This window comes from Primulina tabacum, chromosome 1 (assembly GCF_025594145.1).
Source record: "Primulina tabacum isolate GXHZ01 chromosome 1, ASM2559414v2, whole genome shotgun sequence".
In the NCBI taxonomy this organism is placed as follows: domain Eukaryota; kingdom Viridiplantae; phylum Streptophyta; class Magnoliopsida; order Lamiales; family Gesneriaceae; genus Primulina; species Primulina tabacum.
Genome location: NC_134550.1, coordinates 12,941,212 through 12,968,251, shown reverse-complemented (window position 1 = coordinate 12,968,251; position 27,040 = coordinate 12,941,212). Strand labels below are relative to the sequence as shown.

General features: G+C 35.9%; 2 protein-coding genes across 2 annotated transcripts; both read right to left on the bottom strand.

Annotated features, from left to right (window-relative positions):
- Positions 1–3,974: 3,974 nt before the first annotated feature.
- LOC142541917 (uncharacterized) lies at positions 3,975–9,205 on the bottom strand. Its single transcript, XM_075648367.1, has 9 exons — positions 8,900–9,205; positions 8,041–8,229; positions 6,918–7,015; positions 6,016–6,106; positions 5,736–5,939; positions 5,403–5,659; positions 4,858–4,948; positions 4,552–4,768; positions 3,975–4,384 (listed from the first exon to the last, which is right to left on the bottom strand). The coding sequence occupies exons 1-9, from the start codon at positions 9,086–9,088 to the stop codon at positions 4,173–4,175; spliced, it is 1,548 nt and encodes a 515-aa protein (XP_075504482.1). The 5' UTR covers positions 9,089–9,205; the 3' UTR covers positions 3,975–4,172.
- A 2,610-nt stretch (positions 9,206–11,815) lies between these two features.
- On the bottom strand, positions 11,816–14,619 carry LOC142541911 (pollen-specific leucine-rich repeat extensin-like protein 4). Its single transcript, XM_075648362.1, has one exon. It carries the CDS (start codon positions 14,385–14,387, stop codon positions 12,054–12,056), a length of 2,334 nt encoding a protein of 777 aa, XP_075504477.1. The 5' UTR covers positions 14,388–14,619; the 3' UTR covers positions 11,816–12,053.
- Positions 14,620–27,040: the final 12,421 nt, after the last annotated feature.

The following is a 27,040-nucleotide window of genomic DNA, read 5'->3' as shown; positions in this document are numbered from 1 at the left end:
TCGTGGAACGTTGCTTTGTTTGGCAGTTGGCGGCATAGTTCTTCAGAAGTTGCTGCCATGCCAGCCATTGCTGCCAACAAAGTTGAAGGAGCTAGCAGTTTTAAGAATCCGGGTATAACCGGTTCCCAAGGGAGTGGTCAAAATGGGGATGGGAATGGCCGTTCTTCTTCAACCAAATGAAACTCTATGTAAATCGTTCCAAATGAGGAGTAGACGACAGAGTGATTCTTTGCAATTTATTTTTTGCTGAGAAAGGTATTCCCCTATATATTCTTCTCACATTGAAGTTTGTGAGCAAAAGTTTATTCGCTCTTTGGGGCGTTTAACTATTTAAAAGTCGGCCTTGCAACCCAAGCCGTGCGAAGGCTTGTTTTGGTGGGTATAGAACAAGTCGTGTTTTTTTCGTCGGTAACTTACATTTTATTTCATTGGTGGATTGTAAATCTTCATATTGGTTGTATTGTTTAGAGTTGGAGGGTAGAAAGGAACATAAGCTACACTGTTTCTAATTGATATTTGTTTATATCTTACAATTTTTTTAAAACTACATTGTTTCACTTTGAGATTTGTTTATTATATCTTCCTTCTTTTTGTGTAATTTTTAAGTAGGGTGGAACCCGAATGCCTGTTTTCGAACTATAATTCAAATACATGACAATAGAGATGTTTAACAGACAGTTAAGCTAGGAACCGGGTCCGGAATGAACCGTACCCAAGAACCGTCTACGATCCATTTCCAAATTGATTGAATTGTACTGAACCGGTTCCAGAACAAGATCTGGTTCGTTACGGTCCGGAACATAAATTTTTTAAAAAAATGGCCAACTGGCAACGGCCGCAAAAAAAAATTTAAAATTGCCTTGTGCAACGGTTGCATTTAATTTTTATTTAATATTATGCTAAATTTATTTGGGAGAATTTTGACGATCAAAAGAAGTCAATCATGTATTCTCTTCAAGAATTTTTTGATTTGTATGCTATTGAACAATGTGAACCGAGTGTGCAGCTGGAGGAGAGACCGACAAAGAAAAGCAAAAGTAGAGCATTCAAGTTCTTTCAAAGTTTGAAATTACGAAAGTTCAAAGAAAAATCAATAACACAACAAATTACAATAAGATCCAAATTTATCCAAGCCAATATATTGTTACTATAGAGAATTTCGATGTTCTTGGTTGGTGGAAAGTAAATTATTTACGTTATTTAGTGTTAGCGGTAATTTCAAGAGATGTTTTAGCTCGTGCTTTTCTTCAAGTTCTTCCAAATACTCGATGTTTTTTGTTCCTCTAGCTCGTGCTTTTTTTCTTGTAGAGTATGTAAAGTTGCAATCAATTTTCAGTTGTCTTTCTGTTCTCGTGCGAGAGATGCTCGGAGGTCCTTAATGATGTATCCTTGTCAGGGAGGGGTATAACACTCATGCGAGCCGTGGTCCGAGTGCGAGGCATAGAAGAACTTGAAGCCATTTCCTGAAATAAAACAAATGGAAAGGCTTAGAACAATAGAATTAAGGTGGATAGCAACATTAACGGATAGTTTAAAGTATTTCGACACCCGTTAGGATTTTTTGATAAAATTTCCAAAAATAGAAAGTTCGGAAATTTTTTTATGAATTTCAAGCTTAAGTCAGGAGTATTACATAACCGTTGACGGAATTGGATTTCGAGTTTTCTATAAGAATTTATTGGCCTCACGATTATTACCAAAAATAGCAAAAACGCGATTTTGGAGGCTTAGACGATCGAATTTGGCGGAAATAAGGTTTCTGTCTCTACGCGATGAATATTGTTCGTTGGATCATTTCGGATGGGAGTACATTAGGCTTTTTCCATCACTAGTGTGAAATTTCATTTTTTTTCGGGAGAATCCCAGCCGGATTATAAACTTGGCAGTTCTGATACCACTTAAATGTCACGCCCCAAACCCGAGACATGCCATCGGCGTCGTTTAACAATTTAAAATCGTATAACAACAAGCCACGTTGTACATCAAATAGCCAAAAGCCAATATATTACATAAATCAATAATCGTCTTTACAATGCGATTAAAACGAAATGCGGAAGCGTAAAACATGGTAATATAACTAAATACAGAATAACAAGACTGATCTTGAATTGGATTGGCTTCATCACCATCCCCAAAAGTATTATTGTTCTTTATCTTTGATTTGTTCTTCGTTCTTATCTTGGGTGGGAATATAAGAGGTGAGTATTTGGGAAATACTCAGTAAATGGAGGTCGATCGTGCATAACAAATATCAAGATTATAATTATATGGATACATTATCATAATCTCAATCATAAGCATGTTGAATCGAATATGAAAAAGATACAAACATAGCACTGAAAATCATCTCATTTTCATGGTTTACTGATCAGTCCCCTATATGTTACTCCTCTAAGAGGCGAGGTCAAAAGAACGATTATTATATCCCACCGCATTAGAGCCTTAAACAAAACATATCAAATGTCGAAATTTCCTTGTCATTTCTAATTCGAATCACTACAGTGCATTTCAAATATTTCAAACATGCTTTAACAACAAATTGTTCAAGAATTTTCAAAACAAATAGAAACGAATATATCATACCGATCGAATTTCAAGAATGCACATAATTTATTTTTAAGCAAATGTGAACAAACTTACCTTTCTCTTCTTTGGATAAAAAACGTGAGGAACTTGTGGGTAGAAATCCGCTCGAACTCGTACAAGACTTGGTTGTTGCAAACCCAAAACAAGTTGCTAGAAGATTTCGGATAGTGGCAGCACTTTAAGCAGCAACTTTAGCTCGAATTTGGGACAAAATGTGGGTAAGACGGAGGTGAACCGATGCTTGAGAATAGCAACTAGGGAGTTCGAAAATATGGCTAACTTTCTGCTGAAACTTTGAGAATGTTTGTGGATGTTTTGTGTCACAATGCAGGGTATTTATAGGCTCATGGAGGGGAGGTGAATAGGCTGCCATTCAAGGCCATTACAGCCATGTTTATGGCCTCTTTAATGGCTTAAATACCATTACAATGGCTGTTATGGGCTGTTCAAATTTCAGCTTTGAATCCATGGTTTGGATGAGAATTAATTAATTGCTTGAATGGAATTTAAATGCTTGGTTGAATTCTGCATTTCATGTTGTGTAGCTAATTATTGGGTCTTCACACTTGGTTTTTGGATCTCAAACACATATATCGGGCTCACACGAAAAATAAGGGAAATTCATATAATTCAATAATGCTGGGTACATTTTGAGACAATCAATTCCATGTAATATATAATATATCCGTATTTTGATAAAGATGGATATTAAAATGATGAGTCCAATAATAAGCGTCATTGTGCCACATATAAAGCCGATCTTGTTTTTGTGCTAAAAATAAATAAATTCATGCTTTTTTTATTAAAAAATTATCTACACAAAAACTCTTGTAGAGATTCTCACCTTTTATTTGAGTCATCCATGAAAAAATATTACTTTTTATGCTAAGAGTATTACATTTCATTGTGAATATCGGTAGGATTAACTCATCTCACATATAAAGAACTGTGACACCGTTTCACAAAAGATATACTCAATTATCTATGTTCATAGTATCTCTAAGAACATCTTTATCTGTCTACCATATACTAAACCACCACTTCTGTTTTTTAACACAATATTTTATTTGAAAAACAGATATCTAAAAAATATATCATGTATTAGTGATAAATCTTAGAACTCAGAAAATAGCACAACTAAGATTATTTAGTTAATATTATTTTGCCACTGTTTTAAATTTATTTTATAACGATCAAATATATCATTTATTGACCTGCGGGATCTACGTATAATGTGTGTGATCTCCTATGCTTTTTTCTTGTTTAACAAAAACTCTCAATAAGCCAATTGTTGAATAACCCAAACATATAATATCCATAATATCAACATGAAATATTTTAATGAACCAAAAATATTTAAGTAACTTTTCTCTGGACAATTCTTCCCAAATTCCAACAGAAAAATACTTCTCAAAAAATAAACTGTATTATCAGGTATCCACAAATGTGAGTTCTTCCCTTACATAAAACATCAGGAAAATGTAAAAATAAAAAAGGATAATTTTTCTAGCGTTTTATGTCAAAGGGAGATGAGTAAGATAAGAACTAAACCAAAAGAAATATTCACAAATAAAAATTTTCACCTTTCAAGAAGCAGGCATAGACGTCGAGAGAACGACATAAGCCAAGTATTGCAGACCATCCTGCATTTTCCCCACAGCCGTGTTATGACCAGCACGGAGATGTTCGGTATATGCACTGGCCTTCTGCTGAATAGAGTTCTTGGGAACAACTTCTTGTGAATCAGCAGTGGTGCTTTTAATAGCTGCTAAATATGCTTCTGCTACATCTGATATGCCTGAGTAAAGAAGTTCATATGAAGATTAGAGCGTTTTCTGGTTACGAGAGCTGCGGACAAATGATTTTTTGTAATGCTATAGCACGACAAGAAGCATTGTCAGGACATTACATGGATGGATACTGTACTACACAATGAAACACGAAGAGATCTAGGATAAAATTTACCCGTAACAAAACTGTGAGAAACTGCTTCCATATTTCCTGTCATGGATTCTGTCCTCGTTCGGATTATCTTGGCTCTTTCAACAGAATCTTCAGGCCAATCAATCTTCACCATTTCCTCACTAATCTCTTGATCTTGCACTTTGTTTGCATTAGATATAATAGACTTCCCAAGCATCAGCAATCGAGTTACAGCAAAACAGCACATCTCAGAAAGTCTCTGAGACGAAAAGTAAAAGGTTTTGCATCAATCACACTTGACATGTTTAAAAAATAGAACTTGCTGACTAATTCAACTCCTCTACATACATGAACACCCTCTGAATGAAGAGAATCAAGTCTCCCAGAAGTTCTTTGAATTATGTCATTTGGAGCCAGTCCAGCCAAAGCACTTGCAAAACTGCAATAGATTATAAAATACAGAAGCAGTTTCAATAACATAGATTGAGATCCTGTTCACAAGATTCTGAAACAAGGTATGCGGGATGAATATAAGAGCCAGGGAAAAGGACAGACAGAAGCAAAGGAAAGATGTCAATTTTACACTATAATATGCCAAACTTTTATTTACAGTCGTTGGAATAAACCCAGTTCAGTAACACTATGAGAACTTGCATCGTGAAAATAGATTGCAAGAAAACCCAGAGGCAAAGGGATAATATAGATGGAAATGAAATCTTTGTGGTTTGGCTAAATTAAAGTCATCACATACAAATCATAGTGGCTCACAAGATTCTATTCTCCACAACAAAACAACCAAATTTATTAGGTTATTGTAGATGACTCAGCACCTGCCACAAATAAAATATTAGGAGAATAATAGAAACTAAAAAGAATAATGAAGGAAAATTTACCCTGCAGCTAATTCAGCAGCCTTGCACACACTGGATTCGTGTAAATTCTTTAGTTCGTCAATACTGTCATTATTTTCATCCTCTATTTTCTTCCCTTTTTCAAACTCATTATGGTTTCCATCAAGTCCAACACCCAGGTCAAATATGTGCTGGATGTCTTTAAGCTTTCCATCATAATTATATTTTTGTTCCGACGACAGCTTACTCTTTCTCCGGTTATATAATAGTGCATAATGATTGGATAATGCTTCTAACTCCTGCAAAGCAACAAGCTTAAAAGTTATAAACAAGCAATTAGAGCATGAATTGATTTAACAGTTCGAAATTATGTACCTCCAATTGCTCTGGACCTCCATAAATATAAAAGCATCTGTCAAAGGTAACTTCTTCAAACAGTTGATCTTCGTCTATCCTTCCCTCAGACAGTTTGGTATTTTTATCCAGTTCAATCCCAGTTTCTGAAATGATAAGATCCATGGCTTCTTTTCCAACTAGCTCAAGCACTTGCATTCCCTTTGCAGTCAAAACTTTTCCAGTCTATATGAAATAAAAAAGACAGGAAATTGGTTAGAATTCTGGAAAAGTAAAAAAGAACAGAGAATCTGGTGCAAACCTCCAACAGAGAAGGTGCCACACTGCCAGTTGGCCCAGCAACTCCACCATGTTGAATTGACTCAGAAAAGTTGGAAGCCGAATTTTCGATCCTAGAAAAGTACACAATGAAATTTATTGATTATCTGTGAGTACAACCTAAGTGATGCCATTTTACCTAATAACTCTACTTTTTTACAAAATCATAAACTGGCTTGTGAGATTACTTTTTAAAGTTTTAGCATAATGATAACAGCAGCAATAAATTAGTGCAAAATGAACTAATAAAACAGTAACTTTCGTGATTGAAAAGAATTATAAAGCATTCAAAAGGATCAGTGAAACCACAAAGTTGGAATGCATGCATGCATGATAACTAAAACAGCTACCTAAAGTGGGGGAAAAACCTTTGTCAACAAAAGAACAACCTTATCAAAAAATAACAATCATAAAAGTTATTGTTTTGGCTGTTTGCCGCATAGAACATGATATGTGTCTCACTACACCTGCAAGCTTCATCATGTAAGACCAATTACAGTTTTCAATTTTCATCATATGCATATCCATCAAATATTAAAAAGCACTGCAACCATACAGAGATCACAGTCATCTTCTACACGGGATTTCACTCTGGAACTAAGACTACTGATAGTATTATTTACATATATTGCTTGTGTGTTCTGAAACAACATAACCGGCCAAAACAAATGTGCATAGAGAGAAGTGAAACATGATACATGCTTCAGATTGAAATTTGAATGCAGTAACTTTTAAACCACCAAGCTTCTCAAGATTACATGACCCTCTAGCTCGCAAGCTCAGTTCATCATTATAAAACGCTACAGTTCATTTGTTTTTCAAGTTTTGTATAGTAACTATTAAATGTGTAATTATATTCCAAATTTGGAAACTGTTCTGACATACTTTTGAACTAAATTGGCTCCTCCTTTCCATGCTGTTCCTAGAGCTTGCCAAGCTCCTGATGTAAGAGATTCCACTGAAGTATCAAGTGCCTTCAAGCCCTGGCATTGGCATTATCATATTTATGTATGAATTGGAAAATGAAATGAGACAAGTAAATGAAACCTCAGAATATATAATTGATAGTGTATCTGTCATGTGGTTTTGATATGGATTGTGTAATGGGTTAGTTTGTATAAGGATCATTAATTTCCAGCATGTAAATTTTCTTGTTTGATTTTCTTCCAAGACGACTATTATAAAATATAAATATCGAAGTGACACACTGACACTCGAAAAGAGAGAATACCACGATCTCTTCAAACTTTTTTAAAGAATTCTGATAGATTTTTGCATACCATAATCATCCTACATATATACTGTATTATTAAATTTGAGACCCATATACTAACAAAATTTGGTGCCAGTCGTTCATTTTATTCAATGCCAAATTTACTCTTATTTGATTTAACATTCATTATTCAAGAAAAAAATCTATAATCGTAAATTTATCAGCACATTATTGTTATAAAACACCAAAATCATTTAAAAATAATTCAGGAAAAATTCAATCATCGTAAATTTATCAATACACTATTATCATAAAAAACCTAAATCATATAAAAATAATCTATATAGTTTTTTCTTTTAATTGATTTTAAAACTTTTTACAAAATATTTTTTTGTGTATGCGTGCCAGGGATAATAGTATACAAATAGTTTTCATAACCAACTACTGATGAATATCTTTCTAATCCTATCCATATAAACTGTCTAAACTTAATCCATGTCTATATCAGATATTTCTTCGAATACTAATGCAATACACAAGGAAATAAATTAATTATAATCCAAGGTCCTAATTCTTGTGCTTGAAACGGTACAAAGTTTTTAGACATGCTCCTTTGGATGTTGGATCTGGGCTAAGCACGTACTCTTGTTCATCACAATTTCATGAAGCAAAAGTAATTTAGAATCACGGATAAATGTCAAAAGAAAGAGGCGGAAGCGAGATGGAAAGAGACAAGTAGGTGTTGAAGTGAAGATAATTGAATAAAATTTCTCACATTTATTTCACATGACATACCTGGCTAAGGAAAGTTTCTTCACTGGCTTTCTCTAGTTTATCCAAGGCAATTTTGCGCCGCTCGTCCACCTCCTCATCATTTTCATCTACAACCAAGGATGATTCTGTACCATACTCGTTTGACGGTTTAGATTCTTCATCCATAGTATCAGTAATGCTCTGCGCTGCTGTCCTAGCGGCCTCGACAGCCTGTATTAGAGTTACCGTAACAACTAAAACATGTAGCAAAATTATCCACCAAATAAATTCACAGATTTGATCCAGGTAATAGAAAACCCAGCATGATCTACAAATTATGTCTCTGAATTCATAACTGAGAGAAATAGCCCAAGAAAAGAATCAGACAATGTAATGCCATTTCAGTGATCCAAATAAGCATTACTAATGATCACGGTCAGGAAATTCATTAATTATGAATTTACTAAATCAAGCCGACATTTTCATAAAAGCTGAACAAACTAACACTCAAGGCAGTATGTTTCTTCCATTTTCTCTTCACTCTCGCGAATGGATACAGAAGCCATCGTAATGCCAGCAAAAAAATTCAACGAAAATCATAAAAGAAACACTAAACTGGTTGCAGTAATCACTAGGCATCTTGCCACATTTATTGCTGCGAATTGAAGCTAAAAAAAGAATAACCCAGAAACAATATGTTTAGAAAAAACCAACATCACCAAATACATTACCAAACCACCTAATGCTTCGGCTACAGATTAAACTCCTTCACTTCAAACTTCTAATTTTACAAACCGAATCAACCTAATTACTCAGTTAATAATGCAAATAAAGATGTGTAAGACCGAACAACCGCGGTACATGTCAAGCACATGATTCGTTGGAAAGAAAGGAGACGTACATTTCGAGAGATCTCTCCGGCGACAACAGTAGCAGCTTTCTGAATATCCGAGATATAAGAAAACGTAGAAAACCCCCAACCGCCCCATCCTCCGCCGCCGCCAGCAGGTTTGGACTGTAAGTCGGCGGCGGTGTCTTCAACTTCGGGCTTTATTTCCGCCTCGGAAGGCTTCGCCGAATTGTCCGCCATCGTTGGTAACTCGATTTTCTGGAAAATGATTCGAGTTTTATGCAATAAGATCCGATCTGATCCTCACTACTAGGGTTTCCAATTTCTTAGATATTATAAATACCTTCCAGTCGCATAAGCTGTTCATGACGTGTTCTTGAGGTCAAATAGTCAATGAAGCGCACTGAACGGCGCCGTTTTGTTCAACCAGTTACGCGACGTCGTCTTGTTTGCAAATGAGATCGAACACTCTCTCATCTCACTAAACAATTAATTGTCCAACTTGTGCTTTTCATACTTCCATTTATTATACATAAAACACACTTTTTTTGAGATATAGATGATCATGCACACATAGTTAATGTCTGCGTGATGTTTGATGCAATATACCAATTTTTATTGGCATGTTGGGATAATCCCAAAACCAAATAAGATAATCCGTCAATTTTGAAACATTTCTTGGTCATTAGAAATAAATTTTTTTTGGGTGAAAACGGGCCAACAAGTAAAAGAAATGCACAAGACGAGGTGGGCTAATCTTTGTAAACCCAAATGTGACGGTGAATTAGGATTTAGAACAAAGCATTCTTGGCTAAGTAGGTATGGCGCGCTGTTCAATCGTCAAATTCTTTAATGAAGGCAAATATTTCAAACACAAAGATATCACGGCTGCTAAGATAGGATACAAACCCGTCTCTAGTTTGGCGTTCGCTAGTTTGGGAAATATATCTTATTAGGAAAGGGTTATGTTGGAGAGCTGGCAATGGGCAGAAGATTATGGCTCACAGGGAAGAATGGATTCCGAGTATTCCTGCGGTCAAAAGCAGTTTCTGCGTGATACCAGACAACAACATTAGTGTGGCCAGATACATTTTGAGTACAGGGGGTTGGGATGAGCAAGCACTGCGGCACTCTTACATTCCTTGGGAAGTCGAAGCCATCCTGGAAATTCCGTTGAATCCCGCCACTGCATTGAGGATAAAAGATATTGGGCAGGGTCAGTTAAAGTTGAATACCTTCCGAAGATGAATAACGTAGCTCCCCCACCATTTCAGTCGACCCAATCCTTATACTCTTGGTGGAAATTAATTTGGAACCTCGGGATTCCGCCAAAGTTTTAGAAATTATTGTCGAGATACATCATTTTGGATATAGTTGAGATCGTTGTGCTGAAGATTTTTTATTGAAATTGCTTTAGTTTCGTCCAAGTCCATCAAGATTGAGTATTTTGAATTGTTTGCTATCATGTGATGGGCTATCTGTACTGAAACGTGCAAGAGACTTCATGATAATTTGGGATACAGATCGGATTTTAAAATTGATTAGGCATTTGCATCCGTTAGTCAGAAGCCATCTGCAGAGACCCTCAGAGTTGGAAGCCACCTTTACTGAACAAATTTTTAGGTTTGATGTGCACAAAAATAAGTTTTAAGTGTTAGGATTGTGGTTTGAAACCGTCAAGACTGAGTTAGGGGCGCTAAAACATGCATCATTAAGCACCCCGACTAGGTGAAAGGAGCATAATTAGATGTTATTAGATATATTATGGATTTCTGTTTACCCTTTGGTCTTATAGTTATTTGTATTTCTCATATTCTACTCAAGCTATCAGCGCAATCTTTGAAACTGCTGATGATTTGTGACAAAATGATATGCTCGCATTAGAGATCCAAGCTCTTGTGGACGCGGACATCTTCATTTCCCTTCGATACATTTTCAGTTTCTGAATTAGTTTCTTGATTTATATCAAAATAGGGGCACTATCGTAATTATAAAATTAATGAGGAGTCGTACTGAATTTTTTTTTTTAAAATTTTTTGTTAATACATAGTCCGTCACAATAGTGCAAAAAGACTTGTATCAATTTTAGAAAGATAACATTTCTATAAATAAATATTTATCAAAGGGAAGAGATGAAAAAATGGAAAGAAGCGGTGACATCAATGTACCAACAAAAAAATGGAAAGAAGCGGTGACATCAATGTACCAACAAAGGCACACTACCTTCTTCACACTACAAACGTCCGATGTTCATTCGGAGCGACCTAACTGAAAACCCGGTTAATCGAACAGAAATTCACAAAAAATCAAAACTTAAAACTGAATCGAATAGTACTCTTCGATTCAGTTTAAAAAAATATTTTCGTTTTCCGGTTTGGTTTAACTGAATTTCTATTTATTTAGTTATTTAATTAATTTATATTTATTAATTAATAAAAACAAAAAAAATGATTTTAAGAAATGAAAAAAAATCGATTTTCGGTTTGGTTTAATAAACCGAGCTAAAAACCAAACCCGAAAATCGGAAAAACTAAACAATGAATTAATATTTTAGTTTTCAGTTCAAAAAAATTTTCGGGTTTGGTCTTAGTTCGGACGGTTAAGCAAACCTTGAACATTCTAAAATATAAGTGGTCACACCAACCTAACAACAAATTCACACAACTTTAATATACTACTAGTTCCAAAACTTAATAACATGTGATATTGCAATTTTAAAAAGTAACATTTTCAACCAAAAGACAAGAGTTATACATCAATTTTATAAATTTTTGTAAATAAATAGTTGTCGAAGTGACTTTCATATTGAAAAAATAGTGACATGATATTTATATTTTTTGAAAAAGAAAAAAACAAAGTGGTAATATTTTCTATTTTCATATACCATTTGTTATGACATTTAATAATAATAATAACAATAACAACAACGAGTAATTATTTAAATATTATATATATATATATATATATATATATATAGTGTTCTTGTCTTGATGTGCGATCATTGAAATTTAACAAAGATAACTATCAAAAGCGTTCCTATTGAAATTAATTCGTGGAACGCAAATTAAATAACAAAATACACCAAATTGTGAATACATTGGCTACGTAGGAAAAAACTAGCTAATTTGCACCTAAAAGTGGCAACACAAACTCAGCAAGAGTGTGAAGATTTGGACTATTCGCCACATATAGAAGTAGAGGAATTTTAGTAGCCCGGGATTACGGGTGGTGGTGGGGATGCATAACTAGCACCCAAGTGTGGTGGGAGGATGATTGGTTTGAAAACTGGAGCAGCTGGAGGCGGAGAGGGAGATTGAATTGGTGTTGGTGGTGGTGGTGGTGGTGGCGGTGATGGGAATTGAACCGGTGGTGGTGGGGGAGAGTATATTGGGGGAGGTGGTGAGAAAATCGGTGGTGGTGGGGGAGAGTGTATTGGGGGAGGTGGTGAGAAAACCGGTGGTGGCGGAGAGTATACTGGTGGTGGTGTGGGTGAATAGAGTGGTGATGGTGGTGGAGGTGACTGAACTTGGGGTGGAGGGGGCGAGTAGAATAGTGGCGGCGGAGGGGGGAAGACGGGAGGTGGTGGAGGCGAATGCACCGGAGGTGGAGGGGGTGAGTAGCCTGATGGAGGTGGAGGTGAGCTGACAGCTGGTGGTGGCGAGAAACTTGGAGTAACAGGTAAAACATCAGGTGGCGGAGGTGATGTGTATGATACACTAGTAGGCGGTGGGCTGAAAGCCTTTGGCTGGCCTGGAGTTGGAGGGCTAATGTAAGTCGGTGGTGGTTGAATGCTTTGTGGTTTCACAATAGGAGGTGAAATAGGAGCATTTGGTTGCTTAGCAGTCTTTGGTGGTTGTGGAGGAGGTGGTGAAGTAGGCTTCGATTTTGGTTTAGGAATTGATGGGGATTGAGCCTTTGGGGGCTCGGCAACCTTTGGTGGATGTTTGGGCTCAAGTCTAGGTCTTTTTGGTGGCGGTGGTGAAACATAAACTTTTTGTGGAGGTGGCCGTGAAGGCGAAAAAGGCTTTGGTTTTGGCGTTGGCTTAGGAGTTGAGGTTGATGGGGCATGTTTCGGTTTTAATGGCTGAATTTTCGGAAGATTGACAATCTTTGGTGGTTGTGGGGTCTCTGGTTTGGGACCCTTTGAAATAGTTGGTGCAGGGGAAACCTTCGGTGAAATAGGTCCAGGTTTGGGATTTGGTTTTGCCTTTGGTGGTGGTTGTTTTGGTGTTGATGGAGTGGTTATCGATGGCGTATTCGGGCTAACTTTTGGTGGAGCTTTCGGCTTCGCGTTTGGTTTAGATGGTGTTTCTTCTTTCGGGTGCTTCGGCCCTTTTCCCTCATTCGAACCTCTGCATCCCGTTGAGCTGCAATCAACCTCCTCACTCAAGGCTGCTTCGCACTCCTTTTCCGATCTCTGCTCCAAGTCCTGAGTGAAACAGTTTTTCTTTCCATCGACCACAAGCCCCGGCATCACATCAGGATTGCATTGTGGATCCTTGGAATCAAAATAATTGGAAAAGAACGTAAAATTCTTCAAACTTGGTAATGTGCACACACTTTCAGAGACCCTACCTCTCAACTTATTCTTTTCAATGTTGAATATTTCCAGGCTTTGCAAGTATTCCATACCTTGAGGCAAGTCTCCAACAAACCTATTACCACTAATGTCGAAAATGGTGGTGGTGTTCAACAATGTGATTTCTTCTGGCAAACAACCAGAAAGATCGTTTTTCAATGCAATGAATTCGTCTAATTTTCCAGCCATCTCGCCGATGCTTTTTGGAATGCATCCCTTCAGCTTATTATTGGAGATCACCAAGACTGAGGCCGGGGAGTTGCCTATATTTTCAGGGATACTAGAATAGAACCGGTTGTTGTTCAAGAAAATCGCATCGAGCTGCTTATCAAACAATTGTGATGGCAAAACGCCTTCAAAATCGTTGAACCTCAGATCAAGATACTTGAGGTCAGGAAGCTCCAACACAACATCTGGGAAAGGTCCCACAAATCGATTATTACTCAAGTCGAGCTCGTGCAGAATCGACAACTGTTTGATCGTAGGTGGGACAATTCCACAGAACCTATTTGAGTTAAGATGCAAAAGGCTGATATCTGCCAAGTACCCCAACTCAGCCGGCAAGTGTCCTGCAATATCTGCATGGTTCAAGTCGACACCAGCAACTACAGTAACGCTGTCATCATCGAGCGCCTGTTCGCAGAAAACACCGTTGTAAGAACATACATCAGGCCCATCCCATTTACTGGTGAAGTTGAATGGGTCGGAATAAATAGCATTCTTCCATGCCTGTAGAGCGATATAAGCCCTTTTGAGCCTGGAATTGGCGAAAACAAGGCCGTCGTCAATTTGGAATTCATATTCAAAAGAAAAACCGCTGCCCCTCGACAGAGTCAAAAGCTGCCGACGTGCAATGTAAGCCGCTTCTACATCCGTTATGGCCTTACAGAACGACACAAAATAGACTAAGGAAATAAAAAGAACGTAGCCGAAAGCGTTATTTTTTCGAGGGTTTGCCATTGCTACCCCCTAGGACATGCCCAAAGGACAAAGAAATAAAGGTTATTTACACCACCGCTGGATTTGTGGAGGCGTTAGGGTGCTGGGGATATCATATTTTACGGGGAAAATTTCTTTTAACGCCTCTGGATTTTGTGTGTGACTTCTGTGCACAAAATATAGGAGGCTTTGCATGAACTTCGATGGCTTTGTGCGGATGAATGAGGCCAAAAGTGCTAAAAATAGAGATGGGATCGCTCATTTGTCGACATCGAATATCATTTATAAATTCAACATATACATAAAATATTGGAACAAAATTTCTTAAAATCCTTCAAGATTAATATTATTAATGTTATATAATCCGAATAAATTATATTTTATGTAAATACATCAAAATAAAATAATATAACAAAAGGCATTTGTCTTAAAACTAAGGAAGAGACTCAAATTCCAACCATTTCCTCTCCAGCAGATTACTGGTCCTCTAATATATGAAGAGAAGATCTCTATCTCTCCATGGCTCTACTGGTTGTTTCCGACTTATCGACCGCGACTCGATGTAGCGGAAACATAAAAATAATAAATACTAGCATGTTGATTTACAAAGTAGCCCGAAAATCGGAATTGGAAAAGAGAACAAAATAATCGAGATGATTTTTTATTCGAACCCGAACTATTTTATTAATCAAAATTACTTCCATTCATTATTGTTGAAATTATAGGTTAATACTATTGCTTAAGAATGAAGACTTTTTTCAGCATTTTATTCGAGGAGTTTGCTAGAATATTATAAGCTCGTGATTAATAAATACATTGACAAGAAATAAGGCAGGAGTTTGCTGTAGTTGGCAACAAATGAGAGAAAAAAGGGAACGAGGATTCCAACTTGGTAACATGTTATAAATTTGTAGAAGTTATGAAAAACTGGTCACGACAGAGTATAATGTGCAAAAAACTAATAAAAACTAGTTACTCTGCACGCACGATACGTGTGTACAGTCTTTTTTATCACTATCGATGGATTAAAGTGAAATTTGACAAATTATGGAGGGACGAAATTGGTATTTGAATTGTTGAAATAAAATAAAAAAATAAAAGTGTGTTGAAATTTTTTTTAAAAAAAAAACAAAAAACAAAAATGTAATATTAGTATCATTAAGGATAAAACTGAAAGAAAAAATTGGTATCCTTCCTTTCCTCAACTTTAATAAAATAGAATAGATAAGACTGATAACAATGATAATAAAACTTCTAAATAATCGGCTTCTCTCACTAAAAGCTTGGCAAAATTTTATAGAAATCGAAAAAAGAAAGAAAAATATTCGAAAATAAAAAATTCGGATGATCTAAGGAAACACAAACTCGCAGCGAATGCATATGACCGGAAAAATGAGAACCAAATAATAAAATTTATTATTTTAAATTTAAAGGGAACAAAATATCAATACAACATGCGAGACTTTCACGGTGAATCTAATTGTTTAACAATTATGTTGTAAAATAAATTTAATATTTAGATTTTATTCAAAAATATATAAAAATACAGGTTAAATAATTAATTTAATTTATGAATATTAAATAGTTTAGTCATATATTTTAAGGTATCTATATATACTACAAGATCTTAAAATTGTAGTGTACCAAAACAAAAAATTTAAAATTGTAGTGGACCAAAATCCAAAATAGAAAAAGTTAATACACAAAAAAAAAAAAAATTTATCAAATAATGTTTGTGACGGGTAGAACTTATAAAAGAGTGTATACGATGGTTTTGATCTCTAATCTCACTTTTTCGTTTATTATTTTGTGAATTACAAAAAATAATTTCGTCTTCTAAATTTATATTTTTTTGAGTTTTAATTTCACTCACAGGAAATTTAAGGAGAGTGACTTCTGTGAGCAAAAGCTAGGCTTTGTTCGACGGTTAGTTTTTAAAATGATATTACTTTTCCTATAAAAACTTTTAATTCAATATTTAATATTTAAAAATATTGTAAGAAAAATTACATTTTTTTCGGTAAAACAGTACGTTTTTCATTTTTTGTCATGTTATCGAAATTTACAATTTGCAATTTTTTTTTTTCAATTTCAATTATCTTTCACCTGAGTGCTAACATGATATCAAACTCATGATCAATTTTCTTTGTCATATCATGATGTTCACACAGCTCAAACTAAACAAGACTAAAACCAAAACAAATCAAAAATTAATGAAGTAAGATCCTACATTGATCAACAAAAAGACAAAAAATATAATTTTCTCAAATATTATATATTGTCTAACAAAAAAAAAACTATTTTAAGTTTTGGGACAGTTTGAGATAAGACCCTAGTCAAATATATTTTGTAATTTATAACCTTCTTTTCACAAGTCCAAAACCAATGGCTCTAGAGCTTAAAAACTGAGTAGGTTCAATAAACATACATATATATCAGTCAGATTTGGAAATTTAAATTTAAATGTGGTGATATACTCGATTTCCTCCCAAATTTTTTGCGAGCTTATTCCAATATTTTGGTTATGCCTGTGACATTTTCCGTTTTTATTTATTTATTTTTTAATGAAATTCGATGATACCGAAAATTTCTCTAGATCTGATCAGGTGAGCGTGATCTTCGAATCTTCAAGTTTGAGCTAGGACTAATGGATTCGATGTCAATCTGCAAGGACGAGCAATAGCTAGGGGGCGCCTAGGATTTTTTCTGCGTGACTCCTTCGACACTCAAGTCAGGTCTTGAATCAAGGAGAAATGGAAGTCAATAAAATGCAGTATGTAAAGTATTGCTAAGTGAAGCAATGTGTGAATGAATCAAACAATGAGCAATATCTGGGTGATTATATGTTAAAGTAAATGACCTGTAAGCCAACTATTGGCTGAGAAATTTATTGACTCATATGTAATAAAAAATCTTTATTTTAATATAATTCATTATTTGATGGTTTGTTATTTATTTATCTATATACAAATGTGAACAACACAGATAAAGACCTTGATTATACTTTAATACAAATGAATCGTAATTAGATGTTGAAACTTATTTGTAAACACTGTATGATCTAAATCGTTGCTAGTCGATTCAGCCGCCTAAAACATAGATAAAGGTTGCTTGAGCTCGAGACTAGCATCTGTGATGTTGTGTACCGCGTTTCTTGGCAAGGGCATAAAGATGTCCAAAAATGCAGATGAGTAGTCATATGATGATTATACCGAACAACCTCCCTCGGACTTTCCAAGTTGTTATCATTCATCGAGAGGATAAATCCGTGGTTATGATTGTACATAATTAGTCCTTATGACCCGTGACAACAATGAGGCTTTATATGCTAAGGCTGTGCTTTGACTCGTTTACCGGCTCCAGGAGAGTAATCAAGTGGCGAGATTGGGTATAGTTGTGACACATGTAGGAGCCAGTGCATTGTAGTCGAGAATTCACCGCTCACCTACAGGTGTGGATATTCTATATGATTTGATGAAATAATAGTTGGAATCTCTGGCCAGAGTATGAGATGTACGTTGGAGAAAGAGTTCTCCAATAATACATGTGATGCCACTATTTATATGTGTCACATAGTTGTCGAATTAATATGCAACCCTCGATGAACCAATGATTGCAGATTCGATCGGGATATATGAGATGAAGGGACCGTACTGTACGTTAATCATAATCGACTAGTTCTTGCAGGCACTATCAGTGATTCCTAGGGAATCATGGGGCAATGCTACTAGACGCTCTTACCATGATTCGATTGGTTTAATCAAAAATATGATTTCTGACATTCTCATGATTAATTGTTGATACATAAAATGTGGCAAATTAGGATAAACCCGAATAAAGGATTATGTCCTGAATCACAAGTAATTGTGAACCCATGGCTAGGTGTATCCCTGAGCCATTAAGGGTCACACAAGCACATGATCATTTGTTCTCGTTGAGAGAATAAATTCAAGAAGTTGAATTTATATTATGATAAAGTAAATTCAAATAGTTGAATTTATGATAATTAAATTTTGAGAAAATAAATTCAAGGAGTTGAATTTATGAGATAGTAAATTCAACTCCTAGAATTTATTAATTTATAAAATTTGGAGAGAATAAATTCAAGGAGTTTAATTTATAAAATTTGAGAATTTAATTTATTAAACTCAAAAGTTGAGTTTATTGAATATTTAATTTTGTAGGTGATAAATTCAAGGAGTTGAATTTATAATTTAAATATTAAATTCAAATATTGAATTTATAATTGATTTAAATTAAATGTAATGAGTGTATGTATTATGGACTTGTAAGAGTACATGACCAACATACAAATTATTATGGTTCTTAATTGGACTTTAAAAGAGTAATTAATTAATTAAACTAGTTGGACTAAAGTAATTAATTGATTAAGCCAATTAATTATTTAATTTAATTAATGAGCCCTAAACTTATATATATGTGTATTAGGTTTGGGGTTAAAGAATTCCACTTATAATTTTTGAAAACCCTAGCCTCCACAAGCTAGGAATTTCGAAAATCCTCCTCTCATAATTTTCGGCCTCCACCTTTGTTTGTCAAAGGGTTTGGAGCCTTCTCTTGTTTGATTAATCTCAACGAAAAATCCTTCTATACTTTCTAGTGCAAGTTGGAAGAGGAACAAGATTAGGAGATTGAAGAAAAAAGATTTGAAAAAAAGTTGGTAGGATTTACAACAAGAGCTATGTTCGCTTATACCGGCGTAGTTGGAGCCAACTGAAAATTTATTAAGGTAAAATTTTTAAACATCTTATGTATGTTTATTTATTAAAACCATACAAGTGCTACAAAAATATCTTGAATGTCAAGATCTAAAATATTTTAAAACTTCAGCTGTGTTTTGAGCACAAGAAAATTTTTCAGAAAATTGAAGAACCATAAAAAAAAATTTTTTTTCCATAAATTTGATTTTTAATTAAAAAAAAAATTAGACTGCCCGGAACTGTTCCGGGCATTGAACTGTGCGCACTTGCGCGCACAATGCTGCGCACGCAGCGGGGTGCAACAGGTGAGTAACGGCCGCACGCGCGCTGTGCGGAGCGTCCGCACAGCTTGCGGCGGCGTGCGGACGTGCGCCCACGGCGTTCCACCGCGTTGCACGCGCGTCGCTTGCCTTTGCGGGTCCTGCGCACACAGGGCTCCTGTGACTGCTTGGAAAGTTCGGGCAGCGTGGGCGGATGCCCGGGAAGGTCTCGGGCAATGTGCGGATTAATGGGCTTGAATTGTTTGGGCTTAAGGTGCGATTTTCTGATTTTTCAAAACCTTGGACAATATTGATATTTTATGAAAATTGGTTTAATTTTTCTTTTGAAAATTAATTTTTGGAAAATTAATAATTTTCTTGTAAAATAAATAATTAGAATATTATTTTAATTATTTATGGCAAAAATGAGTTTTACAAGAAATCAATTATTTATCTTTAATAATTGTAATGGTTAGTAATAAAATTATTAGATACATGATTTATCAATTAATTAAATTTGTTTAATTAAATTGATGTTAATATTTGATATTAAATGCAGGAAGGATGATCGAGAGCTTTGACCAATATATTAGGTGTATGTTAGGATATTTTACTGTTTTATTCATTTTCTTAATATTTGATATTATTAAAGTGGACCTGATTTATGGTCCGTTCTCACCCCATGAGATGTATCCCTTATGTGCCATGGCTATTTAAATGTAATCATTAGAAATAGTGGGAGATCAAGACTAGAAGATGGTGGACCCGAAGCACAAGATGAAGACATGTAAAATATTGAAAGCTCATGTAATAAGTTGCATTTGTATCTCTGCATTTACCTAGGTTTTAGACCTGGATCCATGTCTGGCTCACATGGATCTAATATTGTTGGTAATCGATCATCCTTATTTATTGTTGAATGTCATATTATGATATATGCGATATATAGTAGTATGCATGTATGTATATTATTAAATAATATAGTTGCATGAATTCAGCAAAATACAAACATGGCATGTGATTTTAAATTAAAATGATGAGAAAATTTTAAAATTAAAATCCCTTATTTTGAATAAGATCAAAATTTATATCAAACCACACAAGTAAAAATTAAAAGAGTTTAATTATTTTTGCCTTCCATCGACCGTGGTTACATGTTGATCGCTACTCGCGGACAGTGTCGGCTCATATTATTGCGGAGGCCTAGACGCCGGAAAGCTGTGACTTCCACCGGACACATGATGTAAACTGAGTGGAACTCCCATGACTTCGGCTCATATTATTGGGGGAATTCATGGCGACCGTCCACTACAATTCAATATTGATGGGTCGGTTTGACACGTGAAAATAAACGACGTCATATTATTGAATCCTTATTAAACGTGAGGCGAAACACGCAGAGGTTGCATATGGATGCAATTGAATTCTACCTTTTAGAAATTATAATTGGCTGATATTATCGGGATTATAATTGGCTAATTGGACTCTACGTGCACAGTAAGGAAATACGATTTTTCCTTTTCATCAGAGGGTGGTGGAAATGTCAAAATAGTGGGAGGTGAATTTATAAAATAAAAATCCATATTTTATATCTTAGAATTATTTTAAAATAATCAGTAACCATTATTCTGTTTCCATATCAGTATATTTTCGATTTTTTCACCTCATCAATTTCTGTTATTAACAAGCTAACTGAATCTAATTTCAAGACTGGTTGATAAATTGTTTTGATTTCGGAGAAAGTTGCATACACATTAATATCAGTCATGCTGAACTGACAAATCATGCAAGATGGTAGGACCACAGTATGCAAGCTAAAATGTAACATGCTCGCTTCTATGTCAAATGAATTGTAGGGACAGTTTGAGGAAATGTTGAATGCTGCTGACATTCGAATACACGTGCAAGATTTGCATGGTGCATGAAACTCATACAATGATGCACATCACTTTCAAGGAGCTCATGACTACATGCATGCAAGATGGGGCTCTGGCCCATGAGCGTGGTGTACATATGACTGGACTTATTGAGAATGTGGTGGGCCTGGAATATGTGATTCCTAACGAGTTACTTGATTACATCAATTTGTTGTCTTTCTCTTCCTCATTTGACGGGGTTATGGTGAACTTCAATTTGAATAAGATAGATAACAGCCTTGAAGAGCTAGTCAATACACTTATGACTTATGAGATCACCTTAAAAGAGGAAAATGTCGTTTTTTCTAATGGGCCTCTCGTCAGACGAAAAATTGCTCACAAAGTAAGGGAAAGAAATGTTTTGCCCCTCACAAGAAAAACAAACCCAATAAGAGGCAAACCTTGAAGGACACTTAAAATTTCTACAAAGCCCGATAAGTCAGAACATATTTATTTCACTGCAAGAAGTCCGGACATAAGAAATTATATGTGCCATAAATGTTCATGGAACTGATAAGTGAATGTCCAAGTAAACAAGATTTCAACAACAAATAAAAGAAAGTTAGATAATCCAAATCCCACACAAATATGGCACGCTAGACTATGTCACATTTCCCAAAGAAGAATGCACAAACTAGTGGAAGAAGACATGTTTGACTTGTCAGACATAAATTTTCTACCTACTTGTAAGTCATGTCTAAAAAGAAAAATGACAAAGACTCCATTCAATGGAAACGTGGAACGTACGCATGGTCTACTGGATTTGATTCACATAGACACTTGTGGCCCGCTAAGTGTTAGCACAAAATATGGGCAATCCTACTTCATTACCCTTACTGATGATCATTCGAGGTATGAGTATGTTTATTTGATGAAACACAAATCTGAAGCATTTGAAATGTTCAAAGAATTCAGATCTGAAGTGGAAAACAGCTAGAAATGAGTATTAAGACACTTCGATCTGATCGATGTGGAGAATACCTGAGTGCTGAATTTTTGGGTTATCTAAAAGAGAATGAGATTCTCTCACAGTAGACTCCACCAGCAACACCACAATTGAATGATGTTTCTGAATGTCGTAATCGAACCTTGATGGACATGGTTCGATCCATGATGGGATTCACTAAATTGCCTATTTCGTTTTGGGGCTTTGCGCTTGAAACTACGGCAATGTTGTTGAATAATGTCCATACAAAGGCAGTGGATAAAACATTATATGAGATATGGATGGGAAAAACTCTCAAATATTCTTACTTGAGAATATGGGGATGTCCTGCTTACGTGAAGCAAATAGTGGGAGGTAAATTGGATAATAGATCTACTTTGTAAGATATCCAAAGAATTCTGTTGGATATTATTTTTATCACCCCAATGAAGCAAAAATGTTTTTTTTCAAGAAATGTCACCTTTTTGGAAAGGGAATTTCTATTAGATAGAAATGAAAAGATGATAGAACTTGAAGAAATTCAAGATACTCCCTCAACTGTAAAAGTTGAACCTAATCCCAAACAACCAGTAGTTGAAGTACAAGCACCTAGAAGGTCTGATAGGGTTATTAGACCACCTGCAAGATATACGCTTCTTCATGAACAAAGCCATGATGAGGCTTGTGTTGGATGTGATCCAATGAATTTCAAAAAAGCAATATCTGATACTGATTCAACCAAATGGCTTGAAGCCATGCAGTCTGAAATGGACTCTATGTATTCAAACAAAATCTGGACATTGGTGGATCCACCTGAGGGAATCGTTCCCATAGAATGCAAATGGATCTACAGAAGAAAGCTTGGGGCGGATGGGAAGGTATAGACCTTCAAGGCAAGACTGGTTGAAAAGGTTATACTCAAAGTCCATTAGAATACTACTAACCATAGCAGCATGGTATGACTATGAGATATGACAAATTGATGTAAAGACTGCATTCCTCAATGGAGACATCAAAAAAGAAATTTATATGTCTCAACTTGAGGGATACACATCAGTAGGAAGTGAGCATAAGGTATGCAAATTTCAGCGATCAATATATGGTCTCAAGCAGGAGTCAAGGAGTTGGAACCTCAGATTTGATAGCACTATCAAGGAATTTGGTTTTGCTAAAATCCTGAGGAATCATGCGTGTACAAGAAAGTTATTGGGAGTGCAGTGACATTCCTAGTATTTTATGTGGATGATATCCTGCGCATTGGGAACGATATAGGATTACTGAAATCAACTAAAGTATGATTAGCAAGTAAATTCTCCATGAAAGACATGGGTGAAACATCCTATGTATTAGGAATACAAATCTATAGAGATAGATCAAAGAGGACGCTGGGGCTCACCCAAGCCACTTATATCGATATCATCCTGAAGCGATTCTCTATGGAAGAGTCCAAGAGATGATACTTACCAATATGTCATGGTGTTATTCTATCTAAAGCAATGTGCCCCAAGACTGATGAAGAGATAGAGATGATGACACGTATTCCATATGCATCAGCAATTGGCAGTATCATGTATGATATGATATCAACGTGTCCTGACGTTGCTTACGTTCTGAGTGTTACAAGCATGATAGGATCGATTAACGTATCAAGAGTGTTTAGAAGGGGGGTTGAATAAACACTCACAATTAAAACTGATCTTTTCGAATTTTGAGTTCAGTTTGGTGAAAAACTGATTCTCGGAATCTTGTTGGTCAATGACAATCAGTTAAACTAAAGTAGTTGCGAAAAGTAACTGACTGACAGATAGAATACAAAACTGAAATAAAATACACAAGGATTGTTTCTGGATGTTCGGAGATTTCAATTACTCCTACGTCACCCCTTCTATCTCAAGGATAGGATCTCCACTAAAAGACATTGATCGAATACAAGATTTGTACTGACCCACTTCAGTTTGGACTTATCACTGCCAAAAGCTGAAACTCTTAGTATTATATAATGTTCTCAGTGCGTAACTGATCTTAGCACTATCGAATTTAACGATTATTACAAAGTGCTAGTGAGCTCAAATTGTAGCCTTGACTGCTACGAATAAACCAAGTAAGAGTGAGCTAAGATTTTGGCAGAGTAACAGCAAGCTTTGAGTAGAGTGATCTTCTCTTTCATTCAGCTGTTCTTCTGTCATATTTATAAGCTTCCTTTCCAACGGTAACTTGAGATATATTTGAATCTTTGTATCCGTTGATTGCCACTTCATTATTTCTTGGGCATTGTTTGCTTCATTTATTGTAATGCAGCGTCTTAACTGCTTTAGCCGAAATGCGTTGTTCTAAGCTGTATTGATTGAAGTGCGGCGTTCCATATTCAGTTGCAGTCTTTTATGTCTCTTTGTTGGTTGAATGTTCTTTCCCGAGACATGTTCAGTTGAAGGATGCTTAGCTTAAAAGCATACGGCTGAATGTATCAACTGATCGGTTTCCAACTGATCAGTTTTCTTTATTAGATCAGCTGATTTCAGTTGTTAAGTTCAGTTGCTGAATTGCGCGTATCAGTTGGTTCATATTTTGTCAAACGCCGGAATTTAGTTTCCAACAATTTCCCAATTTATGGTGTTTGACAAAACTAAGTAAATAATAACTGAACGTCTGAACTCATTGTAGATAAAATAAGAGATTGATCAACTGAATAATGGACTACACGAATCTGTAGAGATTTTTCTTCAACGAGATAAAATAAGAGATTGATCAACTGAATAATGGACTACACGAATCTGTAGAGATTTTTCTTCAACGAGAAGATTTCCTTTGTTGTTCTAGATTCTCTTTGATCTCTTCCCCCTTTTTGTCAAACAACTCCATCTTCAATGAGAATTTCCGAACATCTGTTGATAAAACATTGACAGTAGTGGATATGCTAGAGACAATAGAGAGCATTGTGTTTTGCAACGAGTCTATTTTTCTTGTTACAAGCGCCTCTAGATGTTCAACTCGTTTGCTGATAACGTCTTGAGTGATGGAGAGACTCTCAGCCAAACCTTTGTTCTTCTTAATTGCTTCCATTGATTGAAACAGAGAGTTTAAGGCTTCTTGAATTGCTTTCAGTTTCGCTGAGTTGAATGCCTCAGAATGTTCTAGCTTCAGAGAATGTTCTAATTGAGTATGATGAATCTTGTACAGATCATTAATCACTCTATGTATATCATGCTGAATTTCCTGAATTTCTGCAAGAACAAAATCAAGATCTTTGGCGGAGTTAAGATTTGGCTGATCCGACGCTCCAGCTTCCTGTGAGACTTGATCAAAAACCACCATGGTTCTTTCAGATATCATTGTTTCAGCAATATTCGGTTCTGGAACATCTATTTCAGTTACTGCCACTTGGACCAGATGAGGTGAAGACTGATGTTGTTCAGCATTTGAGCTTTCCTGCTGAATGTGAGAGTTTGCAGGATCTTCAGCTAGTGAGTCATGAACTGATGCTTCTGCTTGATAGTCATCTGAGATTCGAGCTGACTCTTTAGTTGGAGGATTGTCAGAAGTAAGCAACAGAGCCTCCAGATTTTCAGCAATTTGGTGATCTGGTGATTGAGCAGACATCATTCTTGGATCATTTGGTTTAGAAATGGCGGCCTTAACTGGCTCTTCAGTTAAGATGGTATTCTCTTCAGCTGCTTGATCAGCGGAGTGATCAACTGATAAAGGTTCATTAATAACAGATTCTGTCACCACTGCTTGAATAATTTCATCAATGTTGGCAAAATTCAACTCGGCTTCAGAGTACAGCTGATGTTCCACAGCAGATGATTGTGGCACATCCTGAACTGTTTCTTCAGTTGTAACAATAGTTTGTTCTGAGGGTGGCTCTTTCTGCTGAGAGGAGGGTTCTTCTTCTTCTTCTTCAGAGGCTTTCTCAGGAAGAACTAACTCCTGATCCATTTCCCACACTTTTATCTGAGCTTGCAAGCTAGTAAGATCTGTATCTAGCTGAGTGATCACAGCTCGATCATTATAAGCAGTTGGATTGGTGGGAATGTAGTTTGCCTTCAATTTCTCAAGCAGTTGAGATAGCTTCTTAGCTCGAATTTGGTCAAAAAAATAGGTTTTCCTCTCCAAAGCCTGAACAATTGTGGAAGCTTTGACCATCTTGAGGACAATTGCTTCCAGTTTGATAAACTTGTTCAGTTGGGATTTCTTTTTCAGCTGCTTAGCAAAAATATAAGTTCTGTAAGCGGTCCAGGCATCATAGGATTGAAGTTTTGATGCTGCAAAATTATTAACTTGTTCCCAAACAAGGTCAATATGAGTTTGAATGGGATTGGATGGCCTGGGCTCTTCAATCAATTTGCCCTTGCCTTTTTCAGTACTGAGGATGTATGGAATTTCCAATCCAGTACGAGTAGTATCCACCAGTTCTATAATCTTTATACCTTTGGGTCTGGCAGGTGCTAGAACAGCAGGACGATTGATATGGATTAGAGGAGCTTTGATCCTAACTGTTTCCTTTGTTGCACCAGCTGAGATTTCTGGTGGGATGATCTTTAGAGGAACTGCTTTGATAGGCTGTTGGGCATCCGAAGATTTCAGCCTTTCAGTAGGAATAGATTCTACCGTGGTTTGTAATTTTGTCCTTTGTGTTCTTGGTTTCTTGGCAACTTTTGGAGAGGGCGTGTTCTCGGAATCGGATTCACTGATAATCAGTTTTCTTTTAATTGTCTTCAATTGAGCCAATGTCTTGGTCTGTTTAACTGATTTTGGAGTAGCCTGTTGCGTTCCAATCTCTTTTTTGATATTCACGAACTGATCAGGAGAGATATTTAATTTAGTCTTGGGTGGCAGAACATTCTTCCCATTG

Bases quoted from the DNA above. Each gene is read 5' to 3' on its own strand.
- LOC142541911 (XM_075648362.1), bottom strand. From the start codon at position 14,387: ATGGCAAACCCTCGAAAAAATAACGCTTTCGGCTACGTTCTTTTTATT.
- LOC142541917 (XM_075648367.1), bottom strand. From the start codon at position 9,088: ATGGCGGACAATTCGGCGAAGCCTTCCGAGGCGGAAATAAAGCCCGAA. The intron at 4,949-5,402 runs GTAAATTTTCCT...AATCTATTGCAG, and splicing joins GCTGCTGAATTAGCTGCAGG to TTTTGCAAGTGCTTTGGCTG. The intron at 4,769-4,857 runs GTATGTAGAGGA...TTTTCGTCTCAG, and splicing joins TTCATTCAGAGGGTGTTCAT to AGACTTTCTGAGATGTGCTG.